The 23614-nt window shown below is 48.5% G+C and overlaps 1 protein-coding gene across 1 annotated transcript in view; it reads left to right on the forward strand.

Annotated features, from left to right (window-relative positions):
- The first annotated feature begins 573 nt into the window (after positions 1 to 573).
- The window catches only part of LOC149525494 (stonustoxin subunit alpha-like), a 39688-nt gene continuing 16647 nt past the window's right edge, over positions 574 to 23614 (forward strand). The window contains exon 1 of the mRNA XM_089776037.1: positions 574 to 673. Coding sequence (XP_089632163.1) covers positions 574 to 673 — 100 coding nt within the window. The remainder of the gene's footprint in view (positions 674 to 23614) is intronic.

Raw genomic sequence — 23614 nt, forward strand, 5'->3', positions numbered from 1 at the left:
ATGTGTGATGGTCCTGGTGAGGGACATAGGTTTAATTAAAAGCCCCCCTAAAATCAGCCCTGCCTATACGATTGTTAATCAATCAAAATTTAACATCCCTAATCCTTATCTGAAGCCACAGTGCGAATCACTCACTTGAATATCTGGATAATCCTCTTCACTAACCCTCTTGTGGCAGGATGCTAAGGAGGTCATGTGACATGTTTGACAGCATTTCTCTTGGCAAACAGCTGGCATGTGAACTGAATCCCACAGCAGTCTGTTAAGGGACCTGGCCAACAATAGTCTCATTATTCCTCCACCTGAATTCATATGGAATATTTCCAGACACCAGAATGGGAATCTGCTGCAACCAAAAGTGTCTGCACAGTAAAGATCCTAGCTTGCTCTCTGGATTCATTGGCATGGAGATAACCCATCTGTTTCCCATGGCGACATCCATTTGTAATAAGCTGAAAATCATGGGGGATAAAATACACCCGGGGAGAACATGGGTAGGAGGAGAGCACATTGCGTCTGTGTAACCGGGCTGCTGCTGTGTTTTAGGCCTGGACCAAGCTCGCAGCTGCCAGCATGGCTAACACTGGAGCTTCCACCATTGTGATGCCGGGCCTGGGCCGCCCTCTGCAGCTGGGGATGCTGTACGACTGCCGCAGTGACACCCTCATTCCAGGTACGGTAAGAGCTGCACCCAGCATAACTTGTATTGATTGTTCACAGGTGTCTTGCCAACCGGACTGCTCTGCAGGGCCTTTGCTCCTTCAGGACAGCGTCACTGTGCTTCAGTGGTCACAGACGAGAGTTCCAGGCTCAGGACCCTCTGCTGAGAGAATGGGGTGTCTGCCCTAATTGGTGGCTAGTCTGCATTAGAAAAACTCAGCTAGCAACAGAAGCAAACTTCTGTCTTGCCACACGGATTCACAAGAAGTCAGCCTAAGGCATTCCAGTCCTTATCTCACCACTTAGACACTAGACCTTAGGAGGAGTGGTTGCTAAAACCCAGCTTCATCAGACACAGAGTTCTTCTGATGCCAAGAGTCCAGCCAGATAGAAGGTCAATATATAACACAGATCTTACCTGATAATCATTCTGCTCCCAATCCTTTAGTAAATAAAATATAAAATACCCATTAATAAAAGAACAGAAGAGTTAAAACGGTTAATAGATGGTGTAACAGTGTCGGGACCGCAAGAGGCAGGCACCCGCCTGGACTACTGCAGATGAGGGCTTTGGAACAGGTCCCATATGAAGAGAGGCTAAAGAGACTGGGACTTTTCAGCTTAAAAAAGAGGAGACTGAGGGGGGATATGATAGAGATTTATAAAAGCATGAGTGGGGTGGAGAGGGTGCATAAAGAAAAGTTCTTCATTATTTCTCGTAATAGAAGGACTAGAGGACACCAAAGGAAAGGAATGGGTAGCAGGCTTCAACTAATAAAAGAAAGTTCTTCTTCACAAAGCAAATAGTCAACCTGTGGAACTCCTTGCTGCAGGAGGCTGTGAAGGCTAGAACTAGAACAGAGTTTAAAGAGAAGCGCAATCAAGTCATGGAGGTTGGGTCCATGGAGTGCTATTAGCCAGGGGGTAGGAGTGGTTTCCCTGCCCAAGGTTTGTGGAAGGCTGGAGAGGGATGGCACGAGACAAATGCCTTGGTCATTGTCTTCGGTCCATCCTCTCCAGGGTTCCTAGGGTTGGCCGCTGTCGGCAGACAGGCTACTGGGCTAGCTGGACCTATGGTCTGACCCAGTAAGGCCATTCTAAGGTCAGGGCTCAGGGTCGGGGGTCTCACTGGACCACCTTGATTTTCATGCAAACCTGCTCCTGGTGGCCAGGCTGGCAGCTCTCCTGCCCTAGACAGCCACTTTCCTGGGTGTAGTGCGGAGGTCGTGGATGAGGTCCACGATGTCTGCACTAGACCAGTTGGGCGCCCGCCTCTTGTGGACCTGGGCAGGCTCCCGGGAGCCTCCAGCCTGGTCCCGGGAAGAGGCGGAGGGCTGAGTGGCAGCAGGTGGCTGGCTCAAGCCGTGCCAGGTGCAGGGTCTGCTGGCTGGGTGCTGGCAGACTTGCACCTGGCATGGGCACCGTAGCCAGACCATGCCCCTTTAAGGGCTCCGGGGCCGGGAGGGGGGCAGAAGAGTTTCCCTGGTGGTGCCCAGAGTGGCCACCAGGGCAAGCTAGGGAGGGATAGCCTCCCACTAGTTCGAATTAAGTGCCTACACAGCCCCTAATTCGAACTACTTTATTCGAACTAGGCGTTAGTCCTCGTAGAATGAGGTTTACCTAGTTCTAATTAAGCGTTCCGCTAGTTCGAATTAAATTCGAACTAGCAGTTCATGTGTGTAGCACCTATCAAAGTTCATTCGAACTAACTTCTGTTAGTTCAAATTAACTTTGTAGTGAAGACATACCCTGAGACGTTTGTCCAATGTACATAGCAGATGGACACTTTCGGCACATGATAGCATAGATTATATTTCTGGATGCCCAGGAATATGTGTCCTTGATCTTATAACTCACTTGGTTAGGTCCAATAATGGTATCAGCATGAATATGTGGACAAAGCTGGCAACGGGGTTTGTTGCAAGGGAAGGTACCAGGGTTGGTATTAGTGTGGTATGTCCTGTGGTTGTTGGTAAGAATCATCTTGAGGTTAGGTGGTTATCTATAGGAGACTATGGGTCTGTCTCCCAGAGCCTCTTGGGGTATGTCTAAACTACATGGCTCCATCGATGGAGCCATGTAGATTTGTTGTTTTGTCAAAGGCAAATGAAGCGGCGATTTAAATGATCGCGGCTTCATTACATTTACATGGCTGCCGCACTGAGCCGACAAACAGCTGATCAGCTGTTTGTCCACTCAGCGCACTAGTCTGGACGCTCCCCTGCCAACATCAAAGCCCTTTGTCGGCAGCCCCGGTAAACCTCGTCCCACGAGGAATAACGGGGCTGCCGACAAAGGGCTTTGATGCCGGCAGGGGAGCGTCCAGACTAGCGCGCTGAGCGGACAAACAGCTGATCAGCTGTTTGTCGGCTCAGCGCAGCAGCCATGTAAATGTAAATGAAGCTGCGATCATTTAAATCGCGGCTTCATTTGCCTTTGCCTGTAACCCTCATCTACATGGCTCCATCGATGGAGCCATGTAGTCCAGCCACAGCCTTGGAGTTTAGTATCAATGCCCACAAAACAGATATTAGACAGGAACACAAAGAAAAAACAGATTCTTGCCAATTTTCCTTACGAGGATTTGACTTCCACTTCTTAAAAGATGACTTTTTATCTGTCACTGCTTCTTTTACTTGGTTCCTAAGCCACGGTGGAACTTTCTTGGTTCTCTTACTGTGGTTTTTAATTTGAGGTGTATATTTAAATTGGGCCTCTATTATGGTGGCTTTGAAAAGTTTCCATGCAGCTTGCAGAGATTTTACTTTTCATAGAATCGTAGAATCATAGAATACTAGGACTGGAAGGGACCTTGAGAGGTCATCTAGTCCAGCCCCCCGTCCTCATGGCAGGACCAAATACTGTCTAGACCATCCCCGACAGACATTTATCTAACCTGCTCTTAAATATCTCCAGAGATGGGGATTCCACAACCTCCCTGGGCAATTTATTCCAGTGTTTGACCACCCTGACAGTTAGGAACTTTCTCCTAATGTCCAACCTCAACCTCTCTTGCTGCAGTTTAAGCCCATTGTGTCTTGTTCTATCCTCAGAGGCCAAGATGAACAAGTTTTCTCCCTCCTCCTTGTGACACCCTTTTAGATACCTGAAAACTGCTCTCATGTCCCCCCTCAATCTTCTCTTTTCTAAACTAAACAAACCCAATTCTTTCAGCCTTCCTTCACAGGTCATGTTCTCTAGACCTTTCATCATTCTTGTCGCTCTTCTCTGTACCCTTTCCAATTTCTCCACATCTTTCTTGAAATGTGGTGCCCAGAACTGGACACAATACTCCAACTGAGGTCTAACCAGTGCAGAGTAGAGTGGAAGAATGACTTCTCGTGTCTTGCTCACAACACACCTGTTAATACATCCCAGAATCATGTTTGCTTTTTTGCAACAGCATCACACTGCTGACTCATATTCAGCTTGTGGTCCACTATAACCCCTAGATCCCTTTCTGCCGTACTCCTTCCCAGACAGTCGCTTCCCATTCTGTCCTCATACCTTTTAATTTCTGTTTAATTAAATTCCTCATTTTTATGTAGTTCCACTTTCTGAAATTAAATGCTACAGTTTTGGGCTGCTGAGGTGTTGCATTTTATTACATTATGGTCACTATTTCCAGGCAGTCCAGTTATCTCTTGAAACAGATCCTGTGTTCCACCTAGAAGTCAATCAAGAATAGCCTCCCCTCTTGTGAGTTCCAGAACCATCTGCTCCAAGAAGCAGTCATATAAGGTATCAAGAAATGTAATTTCTCCATCCTGTCCTGAGGTGACATCTATCCAGTCAATATGGGGATAGTTGAAATCCCCCACTATTATTATAGTTGCAGATCTAAAAGTAGCCATCCTGCAGCAAAAAAACTTCAGGACCAGACTTCAAAGAGAAACTGCTGAGCTACAGTTCATCTGCAAGTTTGACACAATCAACTCTGGATTAAACACAGACTGTGAATGGCTCGCTAACTACAAAAGCAGCTTCTGCTCTCTTGGAATTCACACCTCCAGATCAGCTGCTAGAAGTGGGCCTCATCCTCCTTGATTGAATCCACCTCGTCATCCCCAGCCTGATCCTGGCCTGCATATTTATTCCTGCCTCTGGAAATTTCCACTACATGCATCTGACGAAGTGGGTCTTTGCCCACGAAAGCTTATGCTCCTACACTTCAGTTAGTCTATAAGGTGCCACAGGACTCCTCGTCGCCCCCACTATTATTGAGTGTTTTAATTTGATAGCCTCTCTACTCTCCCTTAGCATTTCATAGTCACTATCACTGACCTGATCAGGTGGCCAATAACATAGCCCTACTGCTATATTCTTATTATTGGAGCATGGAATTACTATCCAAAGAGATTCTATGGAACATTTTGGCTTATTTTAGATTTTTACTTCATTTCATTCTACATTTCTTTCATATTTAGTGCCATTCCCCAATCAGCATGACCTGTTCTGTCCTTCTGATATATTTTGTACCCTTGTATGACTGTGTCCCATTGATTGTATCAATATCCTCCTTTAAAACTAGGTGCTACAATTAACCCATTTTGCAATTTATACTTCTAGGATTTGTATACAAGCACTTCAATAATTTGTCACTCTTTATCTGTCTGCCATTTCCTGATGTGTTAGACTCTTTTTTATTTGATTGAGTCTTATCTGATCCAACCCATATGACCCTCCTCTCTTCCTGACTAGAACACAGAGCTCCTCTATTAATAGACCCCACCCCTAAGAGATGTCTCTGTCTGATCCACATGCTCCTCCACACCTGTTGGCTTTCCCCCAGCCCTTAGTTTAGAAACTGCTCTGCAACCTTTTTAATTTTAAGTGCCAGCAGTCTGGTTCCATTGTGGTTTAGGAGGAGCCCGTCCTTCCTGTATAAGCTCCCCCGTTCCCAATGTTTCCCCAGTGCCTAATAAATCTTACTCCCTTCTCTGGACACCATCATCTCATCCATGCATTGAGACTCTGAAGCTCTGCCTGCCTACCTGGCCCTGCGTGTGGAACTGGAAGCATTTCTGAGAATGCTGTGTAACCCCTCCTGTTTCTAGCCCAGTGTGAGGTTATTCAGCATAGGGGAAGCTTGTGACTCCTTACACCACTGTGGGGGGCTAGGCCTGAGGCTGCTTGGTGTGCTCTGCGTTGTGTGTGTGTGAGTGCACCTCAGACAGACCCACTCCGACAAATCACCAGGAACAGGCTTTATTCTGTAAAAAACATAGAAGAGGAAAACAGTTCAGCAGCCCCTTCTCTCAGCATGCAGCCTGTGTGCTGCTTCTAGCACAGTCCCTGCTGAGACCCTGCTGGTGGCAGAGGGCTCATCCTGACAGGAACCAGGAAGTTCTCCCAACATGCCGCAGTTTGTAGTCCACAACTTGTAGTTCCCAGGGCTGCTGCTGAAACACACTGGACCTTGGGCTACACCCTTCCCCCACTTATTGAAAGGGCGACCTCGTCCCTTTCCTTAATCAAAAACCTCTCAGCATCCTGCTGCACGTCCCACAGCAGCTCTGGCTAGCCCCCCAGTCTCTACTCTTTTTTCACCAGGCAGCCCTCTGTTCCAAATCGAGCCAGACAGGTTACCCCCATGGTCTGGTCAGGCTCCTCTGGGTCAGAGAACTGAGAGTCTGAGTCAAAATTGTCTGGCTCTGAGGTCTCGTTGCAGTGTAATCCTGGCTCCCACATGTCCTGGGTATCCCCTGTGTATGTCATCCCCCTACAGGTTTTCTTTCCTCTATAGCCCCCTGGACTATCTATAGGGCCTCTAGTAAGTTCTATTCCTGCCCCTGCCTCCAACGGGAGGCTTCCCTCATTTTCTGGCATGGCTTCCTGCATGTCTACTTCCCTGCCAACTGGTTGACTGACTCCACCAATAGGTAGAAACATGCATGGGGTAATTCGGTTACGATGTATCTTCAGTTCCCCCCCTCCTGTTTCTGGCTGCACTACATAGACAGGCAAATCCCCTTGTCTTCTAATTACAATATAGGGAGTTGATTCCCATCTGTCTCCCAGTTTCTGTCTCCCTTTCTTTACCTTGGCTACTAGCATCCTGTCTCCAGGAATTAATGGGGCTTCTCGTGTCTGGCGGTCATAATACTTTTTCTGGTGATGTTTGGCAGCTTCAGATGCCTGTGCAGCCTGATGGTACGCTGTCTCTAGGCATTCTCTGAGGTCAGAGACGTACTCCTCCACCTCTAACCCCTCATTTCCTCGGTGGGGGAGACCCAAAGCTAGATCTATCTTCAGCTTTGGGTGCCGGCCAAACATTAAGAAGAATGGGGAAAACCCAGTGGACTCATGACGAGTGCAGTTGTAGGCATGAGTCATGGACTCAACATAGTCCTTCCAATTTGCTTTTTGCTCTGGACACAGGGTTCCCAGCATATTCATGAGTGTCCGGTTGAACCGCTCAGTAGTCCCATTCCCCTGGAGGTGATAGGGTGTGGTTCTGCTTTTTGAGATCCCCAACAGTTTCCAAAGCTGGACAAGGAGATTACTTTCAAAATTCCTCCCCTGGTCTGTATGTATCCTTTCAGGGGTGCCATAGTTGCAGATGAAGTGTTTCCACATCACCTTGGCCACAGTAGATGCCCGTTGGTCACGAGTAGGGTATGCCTGAGCATAGCGACTAAAGTGGTCAGTAACCACAAGGATATTCTCGATGCCCCCTCGGGATGGTTCCAGGGTGAGAAAGTCAATACATACTAGCTCCAGGGGCCTACTGGTATGGATGGAGATAAGGGGAACTCTGTTTCCAGAGATGCTCTCTTCCTTAGGCAGCACCTTTTGCAGGAAAGGCACCACTTCTGGATGGTGGACTGCATGCCTGGCCAATAACAGCGAGTGCGGATAAGGTCCACTGTACGGTAAATGCCCATGTGTCCCATATCTGTGTGCAGAGCTTCAAACATTTCTCTCTGGAGTTTCTCTGGTAGCACAACTTGTTGGATCTGTCCCTCTCCTGGGATTGTTGTTCTCCTGTAAAGGATCCCTTCTACCAGCTGCAATCGTTTCCATTGGTTCAGTAATATCTTCACTGGTGTTACTTCCTTCCGCCTCTCCCGGGCACTGGGTGTCCGCTGTCTGGGCAGGTAGGATCTTACTCGAGAGATTACTGCATCCTTTTCCTGCAGCCTCCTCAGTTCTTCCTTAGGCAGGCCTGGGATTAACTCTATGCCTGGCCAATGGAGTGGCTCAGCTCCACCTGTTGCTCTCCCTTGGCCATCACCCTGGGTTGCTATGGAAGACACATTGCATCTGGCATTCAGAATAGTAGCCACCTCCTCCCAGGGTAGCCGAGACAGACCATCAGCGTTGGCATTGCTTCTCCCAGGCCGGTACTTTATGTCAAAGTTAAACTCTGCCAGCTTTGCCATCCACCTTTGACTAGTTGCATCCAACCTAGCGGAAGTAGTGACATAGGTCAGTAGATTGTTGTCAGTTAGCACTGGGAATTGGTGTCCTAGAAGATAGTCTCTAAATTTATCTGCAGCTGCCCATTTTAATGCCAAAAACTCCAGTTTATGGGCAGGATAATTTTTTTCTGAGGCAGTTAAGCGCCTGCTGGCATAAGCTATGACTCTCTCCTTTCCTAACTGAACCTCTGCCAGTACAGCTCCTAGACCCTCCGTAGATGCATCTGTCTGGAGAATGAATGGTGAACTGTAGTCAGCATAACCTAATATTGGTGCAGTTTTCAGCTTTGTTTTCAGCTCTGTAAAGGCCTGGTCACATTCCTTTGTCCAAACAAAACTTGGTATCTTAATAGGACCCCTCTTATTCCTCCTTCTATTCTGGGTGCCCCCTCCTGTTAGTCTGAATAATGGGGCTGCCAATTTGGAGTAGCCTTTGATGTATCTTCTGTAGTAGCCAGTGAACCCAAGAAACTGTAACACTTCCTTCCTGTTAGCAGGGATCCTCCAGTCCCTCACCTGCTGAACTTTATCTGGATCTGTTGCAATGCCTTGGGCAGATACTATGTGCCCAAGATATTGTACCTTTTCTCGTAGCAGATGACATTTTCTGGGCTTCAGCTTGAGCTTGTGTTGGCGGAGTCTGTCAAAAACCATCTCCAAGCGCTGCAGATGCTCCTCAAAAGTACTGGAGAACACTATGACATCATCGAGATAAATCAATACTGCTGAGAAGTTTAGATCCCCCAAAACATGTGTCATTAACCTCTGGAAGGTAGCTGGTGCGTTTTGTAGACCGAAGGGCATCCGATTACATTCAAACAGCCCCATGGGGGTGATGAATGCAGTTTTGGGTTTATCTTCTTCTGCCATTTCTACCTGCCAATATCCTGAAGTAAGATCTAGTGTAGAGTAATATCTGGCTCCTCCTAAGGCATCCAGAGCTTCTTCCATACGGGGCAGAGGAAATGCATCCCGAGTGGTTTTAGCATTCAGCTGTCTGTAATCAATGCACACTCTCATAGAGCCATCTTTCTTCCTTGCCACCACCATTGGTGAAGCATATGGGCTTTGACTTGGTCTTATTGCGCCCACCTCGGCCATACCCTGCAAGTGCTTGCGGACCTCCTGGTACTGTGCTGGAGGTATCCTTTGGTAGGGTTGTCTAACAGGAGTAGTGTCGATCAGGGGTATCCCATGCTTGACTGTGGAAGTACACCCCAAGTCAAGATCATTTTTAGAGAATACATCTGCGTTCCGCTTCAACAGTTCTTCCAACATCTTCAGTTGAGCTGGGTCCTGCACAGCTACCTGACTCAGGTCTACTTCTGGCACCTCGGCATTGGCTTGTGCCTCTTCTCTCGGTGCTTGCCCTGGAGAGTATTTTAAGCTGCTGCTCACACTAGCCATGCTGTAGACTACTGATGCTGTAGCTAGATGCTGGTTCCTCCCTATTATTGCTGTTGTTTGTCCTACATTCTGCAGATAAACATAAGCCTTCCCGTGTTCAACATCTACTATACCTTCCTCCACCCTCAAATTCCCTGGCAGGTGACTCTTAGCATCAGGTTCAACCATAACAGTGTATGGATCCCATCCTGCACCCCAAGGGGCCTTCACAGGTACAGTTTTTCCTTCTCCAGCTCTCAACAAGATGGGTTGCTTGCCAGTGTATCTCAAGGATGGTCTCTCTTGGCCAGAGATTACTTGCTTATAGGCTGCATGCCAGACTGGTGACTTCTCTTTCAGTCAATCTGGGAATTGGTTGCCCAATTGGTTGGCTAAATCCTGCCAGCTGGAACGTATGACATTTGTCCCCAACAACACAGGGACTCCCTGTCGGTACTTCGTTCCAGGCACCAGAAGGGCAGGGACTCCCTTGTAGGTTTGCCCAAGGAAAGATAAATCTAATTTGATAGCTCCTAGATGAGAGACTGCTTGGCCACCAGCACCCTCTATCAGGAGATCTACAGGTGTGGGATGTGACTTGCCCAGGGTAGGGTGATTTCTCCAGAAATCCTCTGTGATGCGACCCTGAATCAATTAGAGCCTTGCACAGAATACCATTCACTTCCACAGTTTCCTCGGTCAAGGGCCCCACCAGGCTGGGAGGCCAGCTGGCAGATGGTCGGGTACACTGGGACGTTGTGCACACTGATGCTATTGGGGAACTTCTCACCAACTCTGTGCCCTTCACTTGCCCCTCAGTGTCAGGCTTTAGCAGTTTAAAGAGGAGGGAGCCCGAGAGAGTTGACGGCAGCCACGGGCTATGTGGCCTTCTTGTCCACAACGGTGGCATACAAAACGGCCTCTGGTGACACGGGCACTGTTGTCAGGGGAACTTCCCTCACTTTCCCATCTAGAATTTTGAGGTGCTGCCCTCATTGCTACACCTCGCTGCAATACCTGTGCCTCCAGCTGCCCCATTCTCACATGGCTCTGTTTCTGGAGGGCAGTCAGTTCCTGGACTAGTCCAGTTAGGCCCTTCATTGTCTCCAGCATTGCCTGATGCGGGGTACAGCTGGGTGGAGGTACCTCAGGGGCAGCCTGCACAGCATCATCTGACGGGGCAGCTTGTTGTAGGCTATTTATCCTCTGGGCTGGCCCATGCATTCTACCCTCTACATTCCTCTCCCGGGCCAGCTGACACAGTTCTTCTTGCAACTGTCGGAATGTCATGTACCGAGGCTGCATAGGTGCCAACCTGTTCTGCACTTCTCGGTCCCGGATGCCCCGCATGAACTGTTGTGTCAGTTTATAGCCCCGATCAGGGAAGGATCGGCCCTGTTGGAGCTTCTCCTCTACTACCCGCAGTAAGGCTTCTAACTCGATGGTATAGGTTGAGGCTGTTTCTCTAGGGCGTTGGCATCGCTCATAAAAGTCTGCCAAGGGGTCCAATGATAAATGACAGTCACTGTATTCTGCTCTAAGCTCTTCAACAGCTCGGGCTGGAAACTGCTCCTGAGGCGGCAGATTAAGGACTAATTTACGGGCTCCCCCACTTAGGTATCTGACAAGGGTGGGGAACTTCAGAGGCTCAGGAATGCCAGTGGCTGCTAGCAGATATTCTATATCTTTTATCCAGTCCTCAGTGTCTACTCTGCAATCTGTACCACCACTGAAAACAGGTACCCCACGGATTTGGTGCTGTGCAGGGAGATATGGCACTGCTATGCTCTTCCCTAAGGTTTCCCCTCTAACAACCACAGGAATCTCTAGGCCACGACATCCATTAGGGTCTCTACTTTCACTGACACCAACCCCTGGTCATACCAATCCCCCTGGGCTCCAAACTGTGAGTTCATGCTGTCCTGGTGTGGCAGATTCCTAACTCTCTGCAAACTAATCAAGCGTCCCCTATCCGAGTCATGGCACCAGTAACTAAAAAATGTAACCCCTCCTGTTGGCTAGTCCAGTGTGAGGTTATTCAGCATAGGGGAAGCTTGTGACTCCTTACACCACTGTGGGGGGAGGGCTAGGCCTGAGGCTGCTTGGTGCGCTCTGCGTTGTGTGTGTGTGAGTGCACCTCAGACAGACCCACTCCGACAAATCACCAGGAACAGGCTTTATTCTGTAAAAACATAGAAGAGGAAAACAGTTCAGCAGCCCCTTCTCTCAGCATGCAGCCTGTGTGCTGCTTCTAGCACAGTCCCTGCTGAGACCCTGCCGGGGGCAGAGACCCTACAGCACACAACACAGCCCCCTTGGAACACATGTTCCAACTCCCACAGTAACTAAACCCCACGTAACCAAGTCCAGGTTCTCCCTTTGTGTCACTTAAACTCCTCTCAGGGTGCTCTATAGCCCTTTCTGGTCCTACCTGTAAAAAACATAGAAGAGGAAAACAGTTCAGCAGCCCCTTCTCTCAGCATGCAGCCTGTGTGCTGCTTCTCGCACAGTCCTTGCTGAGACCCTTATGGGGGCGGAGGGCACATCCTAGAAGGAACCAGGAAGTTCTCCCAACATGCCGCAGTTTGTAGTCCACAACTTGTAGTTCCCAGGGCTGCTGCTGAAACACACTGGACCTTGGGCTACAGCTGCCATAGAGGTCCTGGATTTCAGTCTCTTTGCTCCAGAACCTCTCTCCTACCCTTCCCTATGTCATTGGTACCTGCATGTACCACGACCACCAGCTCCTCCCCAGCACTACACATAAGTCTATCTAGATGTCTCAAGAGATCCACAACCTTCGCACCAGGCAGGCAAGTCACCATACGGTTCTCCCGGTCATTGCCAACTCAGCTATCTGTGTTTCTAATGAATGAATCCCCCATTACTAACACCTGCCTTTTTCTAAGGATTGGAGTTCCCTCTGCCAGAGAGGTATCCTCAGTGCAAGAGGTACAAAAACATCCTCCAGAAGGAAGGTCCCAACTGTGGGATCATTTCCCTCTGCTCTGTTTTAAAGAATGGAAGTGTACCTCACCACCTTCACTCCCTTCCAACTTCCCTTGAAAACTCCCTCTACAAACTCCCTGTTAGTTGCCTCTGTTTGCAAAACTCACTGGTCGCTTACTCACGGGCTTTATAAAGCCCTGGCCTTCCTGATAGCATCACACTCTGGCAAAGGTCCAACCAATGAACAGAGGGTTCTTGATTTCAAATCTTTGTTAAGAAGCTCACAGCTTCTAACTACTGGCCACAGCATGTAGTCCTTCAAATCAAACAACTCAACACTTCAATCTACAAACAAACAAAGAAACAAAGAAACAGACTAACAGAAGCTCAGCACACTATTTCTTTCAGACAACTAGCAAGTAACCCCCAAACACAAACACACTACAGACAGCCAAGGGTCCTGTATTCGCTCAAGGGTCCTGTATTCGCTCCTCCTTCACCTGGAGAACTCCCTCTCAAAACTCCCTATTAGCTGCAACATATCCAGACATATGTTGGTAAACTAATACAACTGGGTTATCCAAAAAGTTCTTGCACTGCATTGATGACAACTTTTTATTTCAGAAGGCTGTAAAAGCTATGTGGGTTAGGGAGAGGAGCTGTTCTAGATTTGATTTTAACAAATAGGGAGGAATTGGTTGAGAAATTGCAAGAGGAAGGCAACTTGGGTGAAAGTGATCATGAGATCCTAGAGTTCATGATTCTAAGGAATTCTAAAAAATGGTAGAAGGGAAAACAGTAAAATAAAGACTATGGATTTCAGGAAGGCAAATTTTGGTAAACTCAGAGAGCAGGTAGGAAGGGTCCATGGGAAGCAAGACAAAGAGGAAAAACAATGGAACACAGTTGGCAGTTTTTCAAAGGGACGTTATTAAGGGCCCAAAAGTAAGCTATTTTGCTGCATAGGAAAAATAGAAAGTATGCCAAATGACCACCTTGGCTTAACCAGGAGGTCTTGCATGATCTCAAAATAAAAAAAAAAGAGTCTCATAAAAAGTGGAAACTAGGACAAATTACAAAGGATGAATATAAGCAAACAAGACAGGCATGCAGGGGCAAGATTGGAAAGACAAAGGCACAAAACGAGCTCAAACAAGCTAGAGACATAAAGGGTAACAAGAAGACATTCTATAAGTATATTAGAAGCAAGAGGAAGACCAAGGACAGGGTAGGCCCATTGATCAGTGAGGAGGGGCAAACAATAACAGGAAACTTGGAAATGGCAGAGGAGCTTAATGACTTCTTTGTTTTGGTTTTCACCACAAAGTCTAAGTATACTAGATACTCGACTATTATACTAGGTATACCAGTATACTCGGTATAGTAGGGCCACACTGATTTGTGAGAGGAAGATGCTGTTATTGACTCTGGTTGCTGGACCACATGGTCCTGGAAGACAAAGACAAGACACAGGGTGGGGCTGAAGCAGGCAGAGCGAGGGAGGTAGCAGTAAAACAGACATGAAGCAGAAGCGTTATGTGTTCTGTGGTAGTGCCTACAGGCTGGGTCCCCTTACACTAAGTGCAGCATAGTCACAGAGCGTAGAGACAGTCCCTGTCCCAGGGAGCAGAGTCTAAGTGAGGAGAGAAAGCAGGACACCGAGGGGAATGAGTTGCCATCAGATGACTTGGCTCTCAATAGGCCTGGCCATTTATTGAGGATTGGTTGGAAAATCAGGCTTCTAATGGGAAGCTTATTTCAGACTTAACTGTGGAGTTACTGATGCTCCATGAGACAAAGGGCCTCCTTAGTTCACTCCAATGACACAGTGACAAAGAACTCCTTGGACTTACATGGGAGTATAGCACAGCAGGAGCAGGATCATGCCCATAACTCTCACTGTAGTGCAATAAGAGGACTGAGCCCAGACCTATTCCCAATGGCAGCCCCTTTTGCACCAATAGAGCTAGAGCACATTTTCAATGAGATTTAATGAGGACAGCGACAAGCTACATCTGACCTAGACGAAAAATGTTAGACAAAAGTGCAGATTCCAAAGCAGGATAAGGGCTAAGGGCCCTGTTTCTCACAAACGTCAGGCTGGATTTTTGTCAGACTTGGCACAACATTTCTCCCAGTCCCTTTCAGTCAATCTGAAACTTTTACAAACTGCACTTAGAGGCATTAAAATAGGATTTAAGAAAGGAATGATCTTCCTTTATAAACTATGGAATGAAGAAGCTACAACTGTTCCTTTACCATATTTTGGTGCAAGCTTCTCATTTATTTGGCAGACACATACGTAAGTTAGCAGCTGCACAGAACAGAGTACAGTGGAGAGTGTCAACAATCAGCATTGTTTTTGCATTGCCATGCTCAGCTGGATTTTTCATCTTATCATATGTCTCAGGTAGCCATGTTAGTCTGTGACTGGAAAAACTCAAAAAACAACAAATAACTTTGCAGCAACTTGGGGTATGTCTACACTACAACTTTAATTCGAACCAACTTAGTTCTAATTAGTTAATTTGAACTAAGCTAATTCTAATTAGCGCATGTAGACTTAAAAACTAATTCAAATTAGCGTTTTCCTAATTCGAACTAGTGTGTCCACACTGATTGGACGCTGGGTCGCATTTAAGGGCAGCTCAAACCGGTTCCATCAGGGCATCAGGTCAGTAGTTGCTTTGTGTGGCTGCTGTCTGAGGCTCGTGCTTAAAGGGACAACCCTCAAGAGCCGGTTCTCAGCTTTTCCGCTTGCTTGCCTACCTCGCCGAGGGACAGCAAAGCGTTTTTCTCTCCGCTTGTCTGTGTTGGTGGTTCCCATTGGGGATGCCGCCGCAGTTGGCTACATGGAGCCAGAGTTCGCCCTGGGCTTTCTGGTGCAGTTTTTGGACTTGCTGCTGCAAGCCTGCCAGCAATGGCTCGAGGCTGCCTGGCACCACCTGGTGCACGTCAGCCCCCTGCCTCACCACCTGGCCTCCTTGGGGCCGTGGAGGAGCCGCAGCAGCACCCGGACGCCAGCGTGCTCAGCCGCGTCTAGCGTCTGGACACCAGCAGTGACTGGTGGGACCGCATCGTCCTGGAGTGCTGGGGAGACCAAAAGTGGACCCAGAACTTCAGGATGAGGAGGGACACCTTCCTGGAGCTCTGCGAGTGGCTCACCCCTGCCCTGCACAGAAGGGACACTCGCATGAGACCCACCATCCCCCTCCAGAAGCATGTGGCCATCGCCCTATGGAAGCTCTCCACGCCGGACAGCTACCGATCCATCGGGAACCAGTTCGGTGTGGGGAGATCCACTGTCGGAGCAGTGGAGGTACGGCACCCACCGGCCACTGGGCTCCAAGGAGGGGAGGGGCTTCCCCAGGGAAAATGGGGGTAGTGGAGGAGGCAACAGTGTCCCACATGGGAGGGTTCATGTCCCGGCTGCACTACACGCCGCCCGGGGGGGTTGCTTCTGGGAGTGGGGTGCGGGGCAGTGCCAGGTAACAAACACTCCCAGCCACCCGAGTGCCCCAGTGATTTGCGGTTTCCTGTGTCTCTCTGCGGGTGGTCAAGGCCGTCAGCCAGGTGCTGCTCCACAGGGTGGTCCACCTCGCCGAACTGGATGCCGTCATCTGGGGATTCCGCGCCCTCGGCTTCCCCAACTGCGGGGATCCATCGATGGGACGCACATCCCCCTCCGTGCCCCAGAACACCAGGCCTCCCAGTACATCAACCGCAAGAGGTGCTTTTCCATGCTCCTGCAGGCTGTGTGTGACCACCGGGGCCAGTTCACGGAAATTAATGTGGGCTGGTCCGGCAAGGCACACAATGCACGGGTGTACCGCAACTCCTCCGTGTGCCAGCGGCTGCAGGACGGGATCTTCTTCCCTGACCACCACATCAGGGTGTACACATAAGGGGAGCATGATGGCACTCATATGTGGAGCCCTCCTTGGCCTCGGACAACACAGCCAATGTGTTCTGTGGGATGCCTCGGGGGTCCTGGGTTCTGGGCAGGCTCCCTGCAGGCTCCTGGCTCCCGGCGTCCTTCTCCTCCTCCTCCTCGGTGTGAGGGACAGGTCCCTCTGCCCTGGGGTCGAGCACCACCCAGGGGACTTGGGCAGCCCCAGGATGCAGTTGAGGGCCTCAAAGTGGGGGCAGGCCTCTGGGTCGGCCCCTGGTTGGGAGGCCCTGGAGTAGGACTGCCGCAGATCCTTAATTTTGCACCAGACCTGCTCCCAGGTCCGCATGTGGCCTCTGGTGGCCAGGCTGGCAGCCATGCGGCTGTTGACGGACATGGTCCTGTGTCTAGTGCTGAGGTTGTGGACGTTGGAGGCTTCCCCCCAAACCTTGATGAGGTCCACAATCTCCACACTAGACCAAGTGGGCGCCCGCCTCTCGCAGCCCTAGGCATGCTCCTGGGAGCCACCAGCCTGGTCCTAGGAAGAGGCGGAGGGCTGGGTGGCAGTGGGTGGCTGCTTCATGCCGTCCCAGGTGTAGGGTCTGCTGGCTGGGTGCTGGCAGGCTTGCAACTGGCACAAGCATCGTATCCAGACCGTGCCCCTTTAAGGGCTCTGTTACCAGGATGGGGGCAGAAGATTTGCCCTGGTTTGGCCCAGAGTGGCCACCAGGGCAAGCTGGGAAGGGCTAGCCTCCCACTAGTTCGAATTAAGTGGCTACATAGCCCTTAATTTGAGGTACTTGATTCGAACTAGGCGTTAGTCCTCGTAGAAAGAGGTTTACCTAGTTCAAATTAAGTGCTCCGCTAGTTCGAATTAAGTTTGAACTAGAGGTTTGTATGTGTAGCGCCTATGAAATTTAATTCAAACTAACGGCTGTTAGTTTGAATTAACTTTGTGTGTAGACATACCCTCAGAGTTCTTTGAATTGGTTAACAAACATGCGGACAAGGGGGATCCAGTAGATATAGTATACTTAGATTTTCAGAAAGCCTTTGACAAGGTCCCTCACCAACGGTTCTTATGTAAATTACATTATCATGGGATAAGAGGGAAGGTCCTTTTTTGGATTGAGAACTGGTTAAAAGAGAGGAAACAAAGGGTAGGAGTAAATGGTACATTTTCAGAATGGAGAGGGGTAACTAATGGTGTCCCCCAAGCGTCAGTCCTGGGACCAATCCTGTTAAACTTATTCATAAATGATCTCGAGAAAGGGATAAACAGTGAGGTGGTAAAGTTTGCAGATGATACTAGACTGTTTAAGATAGTCAAGACAGAAGCAGACTGTGAATAAGTTCAAAATGATCTCACCAAACTGAGGCTGTGTCTAGACTACATGGCTCCATTGACAGAGCCATGTAGATTAGGGTTGTAGGCAAAGGGAAATGAAGCGGCGATTTAAATAATCGCAGCTTCATTTAAATTTACATGGCTGCCACGCTGAGCCGACAAACAGCTGATCAGCTGTTTGTCGGCTCAGCGCGCTAGTCTGGACGCTCCCCTGCCGACATCAAAGCCCTTTGTCAGCAGCCCCATTATTCCTCGTGGAACGAGGTTTACCGGGGCTGCCAATGAAGGACTTTAATGCTGGCAGGGGAGCGTCCAGACTAGCGTGCTGAGCCGACAAACAGCTGATCAGTTGTTTGTCGGCTCAGCGCGGCAGCCATGTAAATTTAAATGAAGCTGCGATTATTTAAATCACCACTTCATTTCCCTTTGCCCAATAAACAAATCTCTATGGCTCTGTTGACGTACCCTGAGTGATTGGGAAACAAAATGACAAATGAAATTTAATGTGGCTAAGTGTAAAGTAATGCACATTGGGAAAAATAACCCCAACTATACGTACAGTATGATGGGGCCTAATTTGAATACGACAAATCAGGAAAGAGATCTTGGAGTTATCGTGGACAGTTCTCTGAAAACTTCCACACAGTGTGCAGCGGCAGTCAAAAAGGCAAATAGGATGCTAGAAATTATTAGGAAAGGGATAGAAAATAAGACCCAGAATATCTTACTGCCCCTGTATAAAACTATGGTACGCCCACATCGTGAATACTGTGTACAGATGTGGTCTCCTCACCTCAAAAAAGATATTTTGGCCTTGGAAAGGGTTCAGAAAAGGGCAACTAAAATGATTAGGGGTTTGGAACAGGTCCCATATGAGGAGAGGTTAAAGCGACTGGGACTTTTCAGTTTAGAAAAGAGGAGACTGAGGGGGAATATGATAGAGGTCTATAAAAGCATGAGTGGTGTGGAGAGCGTGAATAAAGATAAGTTAGGGTATGTCTACACTGCAGAGTTAATTTGAACTAATGGATGTTAGTTCGAATTAACTTTGATAGGCGCTACACTAGCGCTCCGCTTAATTTGAACTAACGGAGCGCTCAGTTCGAACTAGGAAAACCTCATTCCACGAGGACTAAGCCTAGTTCGAACTTACTTGTTCAAATTAAGGGGTGTGTAGCCCCTTAATTCAAACTAGTGGGAGGCTAGCCCTCCCCAGCTTGTCCTGGTGGCCACTCTGGCCAACATCAGGGAAACTCTATTGCCCCCCTCCCAGCCCTGGACCCCTTAAAGGGGCACGGGCTGGCTACGGTGCCCGTTGCAGGTGCAAGCCTGCCAGCACCCAGCCAGCAGACTGTGCACCTGGCACGGCTCGAGCCAGCCACCCGATGCCCCCCAGCCCTCCCCCTCTTCCCGGGACCAGGCTGGCAGCTCCCAGGAGCTTGCCCAGGACCGCAAGAGGCGGGCGCCCGCCTGGTCCAGTGCAGACATCGTGGACGTCATCCACAAGCTACGCATTAGGCACAGGAAAGTGACCGTCTAGGGCAGGAGAGCTGCCAGCCTGTCCACCCAGGAGCAGGTTTGCATGAAAATCAAGGTGATCCACTGAGACCCCCGACCCTGAGCCCTGAGCTTAGAATGGCCGTACGGGGTCAGACCAAAGGTCCATCTAGCCCAGTAGCCTGTCTGCCGACAGCGGCCAACCCTAGGGACCCTGGAGGGGATGGACTGAAGACAGTGACCAAGCCATTTGTCTCGTGCCATCCCTCTCCAGCCTTCCACAAACAGAGGCCAGGGACACCACTCCTACCCCCTGGCAAAGACCACTCCATGGACCGAGCCTCCATGAATGTATCTCACTTCTCATTAAACTCTGTTCTAGTTCTAGCCTTCACAGCCTCCTGCAGCAAGGAGTTCCACAGGTTGACTCTTTTCTTTGTGAAGAAGAACTTTCTGTTACTAGTTTGAAGACTGCTACCCATTCCTTTCCTTTGGTGTCCTCTAGTCCTTCTTTATGGGAACTAATGAAGAACTTTTCTTTATGCATCCTCTCCACCCCACTCATGCTTTTAGAGACCTCTATCCTATCTCCCCTCAGTATCCTCTTTTCTAAACTGAAAAAAAAGTCCCAGTCTCTTTAGCCTCTCTTCATATGGGACCTGTTCCAAACCTCTGATCATTTTAGTTGCCTTCCCCTCTCCCACCCTCTCTCTTCCCCTCTCCCACCTCCTTTTCCCAGTCTCCCCCAGTTTTGTTCAATAAAGAGAGTTTCTATTTTTGACCACACGTTTTCTTTATTTTGTACATCAGGAAGGAGGGCTAGGGAAGGGTAAGTGGAAGGAGGTGAGGGAGTAATGGGGTATGAGCCCCCGATGGGGAGGACTGGGCTGGCTCTGCGGGCTTCTGGGGGTGGAAGCTCTCCTGTAACCCCCCAATTGCCCTCTTTCCCCAGATGGCAGCCTGCGGCAAGTGCAGCCGGGCTGATGTCCGAGTGCTGTGATGTGCCCAGTGTGGGCACTCCGGGCACTCCAAGCCAGGATTGCTTTGCAAGCGGGGAACCCTGAGAACTGTCTGTCCGGGGTGGGAGTCGGGTCCCTTTAAGCACAGCCCTCGGCTAGCCTGAGACAGCATCTCCACGCTCTAAGTCCTCATCTGATGCCCTGCCGGCACTGCTTCCGGCCATCCTTAAGCATGGTTCAGGGTCCACTTAATGTGGACATGCTAGTTCGAATTAGCAAAACGCTAATTCAAAATAGTTTTTTAGTATGGATGTGTTAGTTTGAATTAGCGCTGTAGTGTAGATATACCCTTATTTACTAGTGCCATAATACAGGTACTAGAGGACACCAAATGAAATTATTGGGTAGCAGGTTTAAAACTAATAAAAGAAAGTTCTTCTTCACACAGTGCACGGTCAACATGTGGAACTCCTTGCCAGAGGAGGCGGTGAAGGCTAGGACTATAACAGAGTTTTAAGAGAAACTAGATAATTTCATGGAGGTTAGGTCCATAACAGGCTATTAGCCAGGGGATAGAAATGGTGTCCCTGGCCTCTGTTTGCCAGTTCTGGCGATAGTGGCCAAAGTCAGCCACCCCAGCTAATCATCAAGTGATCCAACCCCAGCCCTGACAGAAGTTAAGGACACCATTCCTGCTCATCCTGGCTAGTAGTATTGATGGACCTATCTACCAGGAACTTCTCAAGCTCCTTCTTTTATCCTGTTAATGTCTTGGCCTTCATAACATCCTCTGACAAGCAGTTCCACAGGTTGACAGCATTGTGTGAAAAATGCTTTCTTTCTTTCTTTCTTTCTTGTTTTAAATCTGCTGTCTATTAATTTCATTTGGTGCCCCCTAATTCTTGTGTTACAAGGAGTGAATGACTCTTCCTTATTTACATTCTCCACACCAGTCCTGATTTTACAGACCTCTAGCAAATCCTCCTCTTAGCTGTTTTTCCCCCTCATATTGAAGCAGTTCCATGCCCCCAAATCATTTGTGTTGCCTTTTCCTGCATCTTTTCCATTTCAAGATATCATTTTCTTTTAAATGGGGTGAGCACATCTGCACCCAGTATTCAAGATGTGGGCATACCATGCATTTATTTATTACTAATACAACCTTGTCCGGCCAAATGGCTACAGGAGAGTGATTCAAGTCAGGTACATTAGCCCTTGGTTAAACAGGCCCCGTTTCACTTGGCAAGCTAATAGGGGCTACTCCAGAGCAATCCGATCACCTGGGGTCAATCTGAAACTTGCTAGACCCAATTAAGGCAGGCTAATCAAGACATCTGAAGCCAATTAAGAGCCAATTAAACAAGACTTTCCTTCAGTGAACTGAGAGCACGTGCATGGAGCTGGGAGTAAGAAGGTGCTGTGGAGGGCCTGGCAGGTACAAATGCTATCAGATACCTGGAAAACGGTCCTGCGGTAATGATAAATAAAGTTCTGGGGAGGGGCCATGGGGAGTGGCCCAGGGAATCATAGCTGTCATACATCTGTTCAGGAGACATAACCGGGTAGCTGAGCTGGCACCCAGCATTGAGCAGGGGCCCAAGCTCCTCCCCATCTCCCAACTCCCTGCTTGCCATAGGAGAGTTAATCTGGGAAGGGAGACACACAGGAGTGGGTGCACTACTTTGGAAAGGGGCCTGGGCTGTCTCCACCCTGCTCAAAGAGCCGAAGACACTCCAAGGACTGTTCTCCTCCCTTTCCTGCAGGCCGGCCAATGATGAGGAAGGCTAAGTACATGCAAGTCTGTGCTCCCAGGGAAAGTGTCTAAACTGATGGTTACCAGGAGCCTCTGAGGTGAGCAGGCTGCCCAAAGCGAGGGACACATCAAGATGGAGAAGGAGCTTTGTCGCACTTTGCATAGTTGGGATTCTCTTTTCTAATGTGCATTATTTCTAGTTATCCACATTTAATTTCATCTGCCACGTTGTTGTCCAGTAACATAGTTTTCTGAGAGCCTTTTGGAGCTCTTCACAATCTGCTTTGGACTTGACTGTCTCTAGCAGTTTTATACCATCTGTAAATTTGGCCAACTCACTAGTTACCCTCTTCTCCAGATTATTTACGAATGTGTTGGATTGATTGGCGTGGGTACAGATGTCTTTGGATCACCACTAGTTACTGCTCTCCATTTTGGAAAAGTGAACATTTAAACTTCCTATATTTTATCCGGTTTCCATGAGAGGACTTTCTCTTTTAGCCAATGACCCCTTACTTTGCATAAGAGCCTTTGGTGAGGGACCTTATCAATGGCTTTCTGGAAATCTAAGTACACTATAGCCACTGGATCCACCTTGCCCACATGTTTGTTGACCCCCCTCAAAGAACTCTAGTATATTAGTAAGGTGCGTTTTCCCTTTACAGAAACCACATTGACTTTCCCCCAACAAATTATGCTGTGTCTGACAATTCTGTTCTTTATCATAATTTCAACTAATTTGCCCGGTACTGACAATAGACTTACAGGCCTGTAATTGCCAGGATCACCTCTAGAGCATTTTTAATGTTGAGTTTCAGCTGGTACCGAAGCTGATTTAAATGTAGTTCTTGAATTTCACATCTTAATATCTTCAGAACTTTGGGAGACCAATATAGCACCACACAGGAAATCTGGGAAATTTTTTGACAACCTCCTGGTGCAATTGCTGAAGGAACCAACCAGGGGGGTATTCACAGCTTGACCTGCTGCTCACAAACAAGGAGATGCTAGAAGGGGAAGCAGATGTGGAGGGTAATCTGGGAAGCAGTGACCATGAGATAGTCGAGTTTAGGATTCTGACCAAAGGAAAAAAGGAGATCAGCAAAATACATACCCTGGACTGAACAAAAACAGACTTTGACTCGCTTAGAGACTTGATGGGCAGGATCCCAGGGATGCTAACCTGAAGGGGAAAGGAGTCCAGGGGAGCTGGCAGTATTTTAAAGAAGCCTTATTGAAGTCACAGGAACAAACCATCCCAATGTGCAGTAAGAAAAGCAAATATGGCAGGTGACCAAATTGACTTAACAGGGAAATCCTCAGAGAGCTTAAACACAAAAAGGAAGCTTGCTGGAAGTGGGAATTTGGACAGATGACTAGGGAGGAGTATAAATCTATTCCTTGAAAATGCAGGAGGTTAACTAGAAAGGCGAAAGCACAATTAAAATTGCAAGTAGCAAGGGATGTGACTGGTCACAAGAAAGGTTTCTACAGGCATGTTAGCAATAAGAGGGTGATCACGGAGGGTGGAGGGCCCTTACTGGATAAGGGAAGTAACCTAGTGACAGATTACATGGGAAAACTGCTCAAGATGATAGTTAAGACCAAAGCAGACTATGAAAAGCTTCACAAACATCTCACCAAACTAAATGATTGGGCAACAAAACGACAAATGAAATTTAATGTTGATAAATGTAAAGTAATGTACATTGGAAAAAAATAATTCCAACTACATGTACAATATGATGG

Source organism: Pelodiscus sinensis, chromosome 2 (genome assembly GCF_052426305.1).
Source record: "Pelodiscus sinensis isolate ZL-2025 chromosome 2, ASM5242630v1, whole genome shotgun sequence".
NCBI classification, from domain to species: domain Eukaryota; kingdom Metazoa; phylum Chordata; order Testudines; family Trionychidae; genus Pelodiscus; species Pelodiscus sinensis.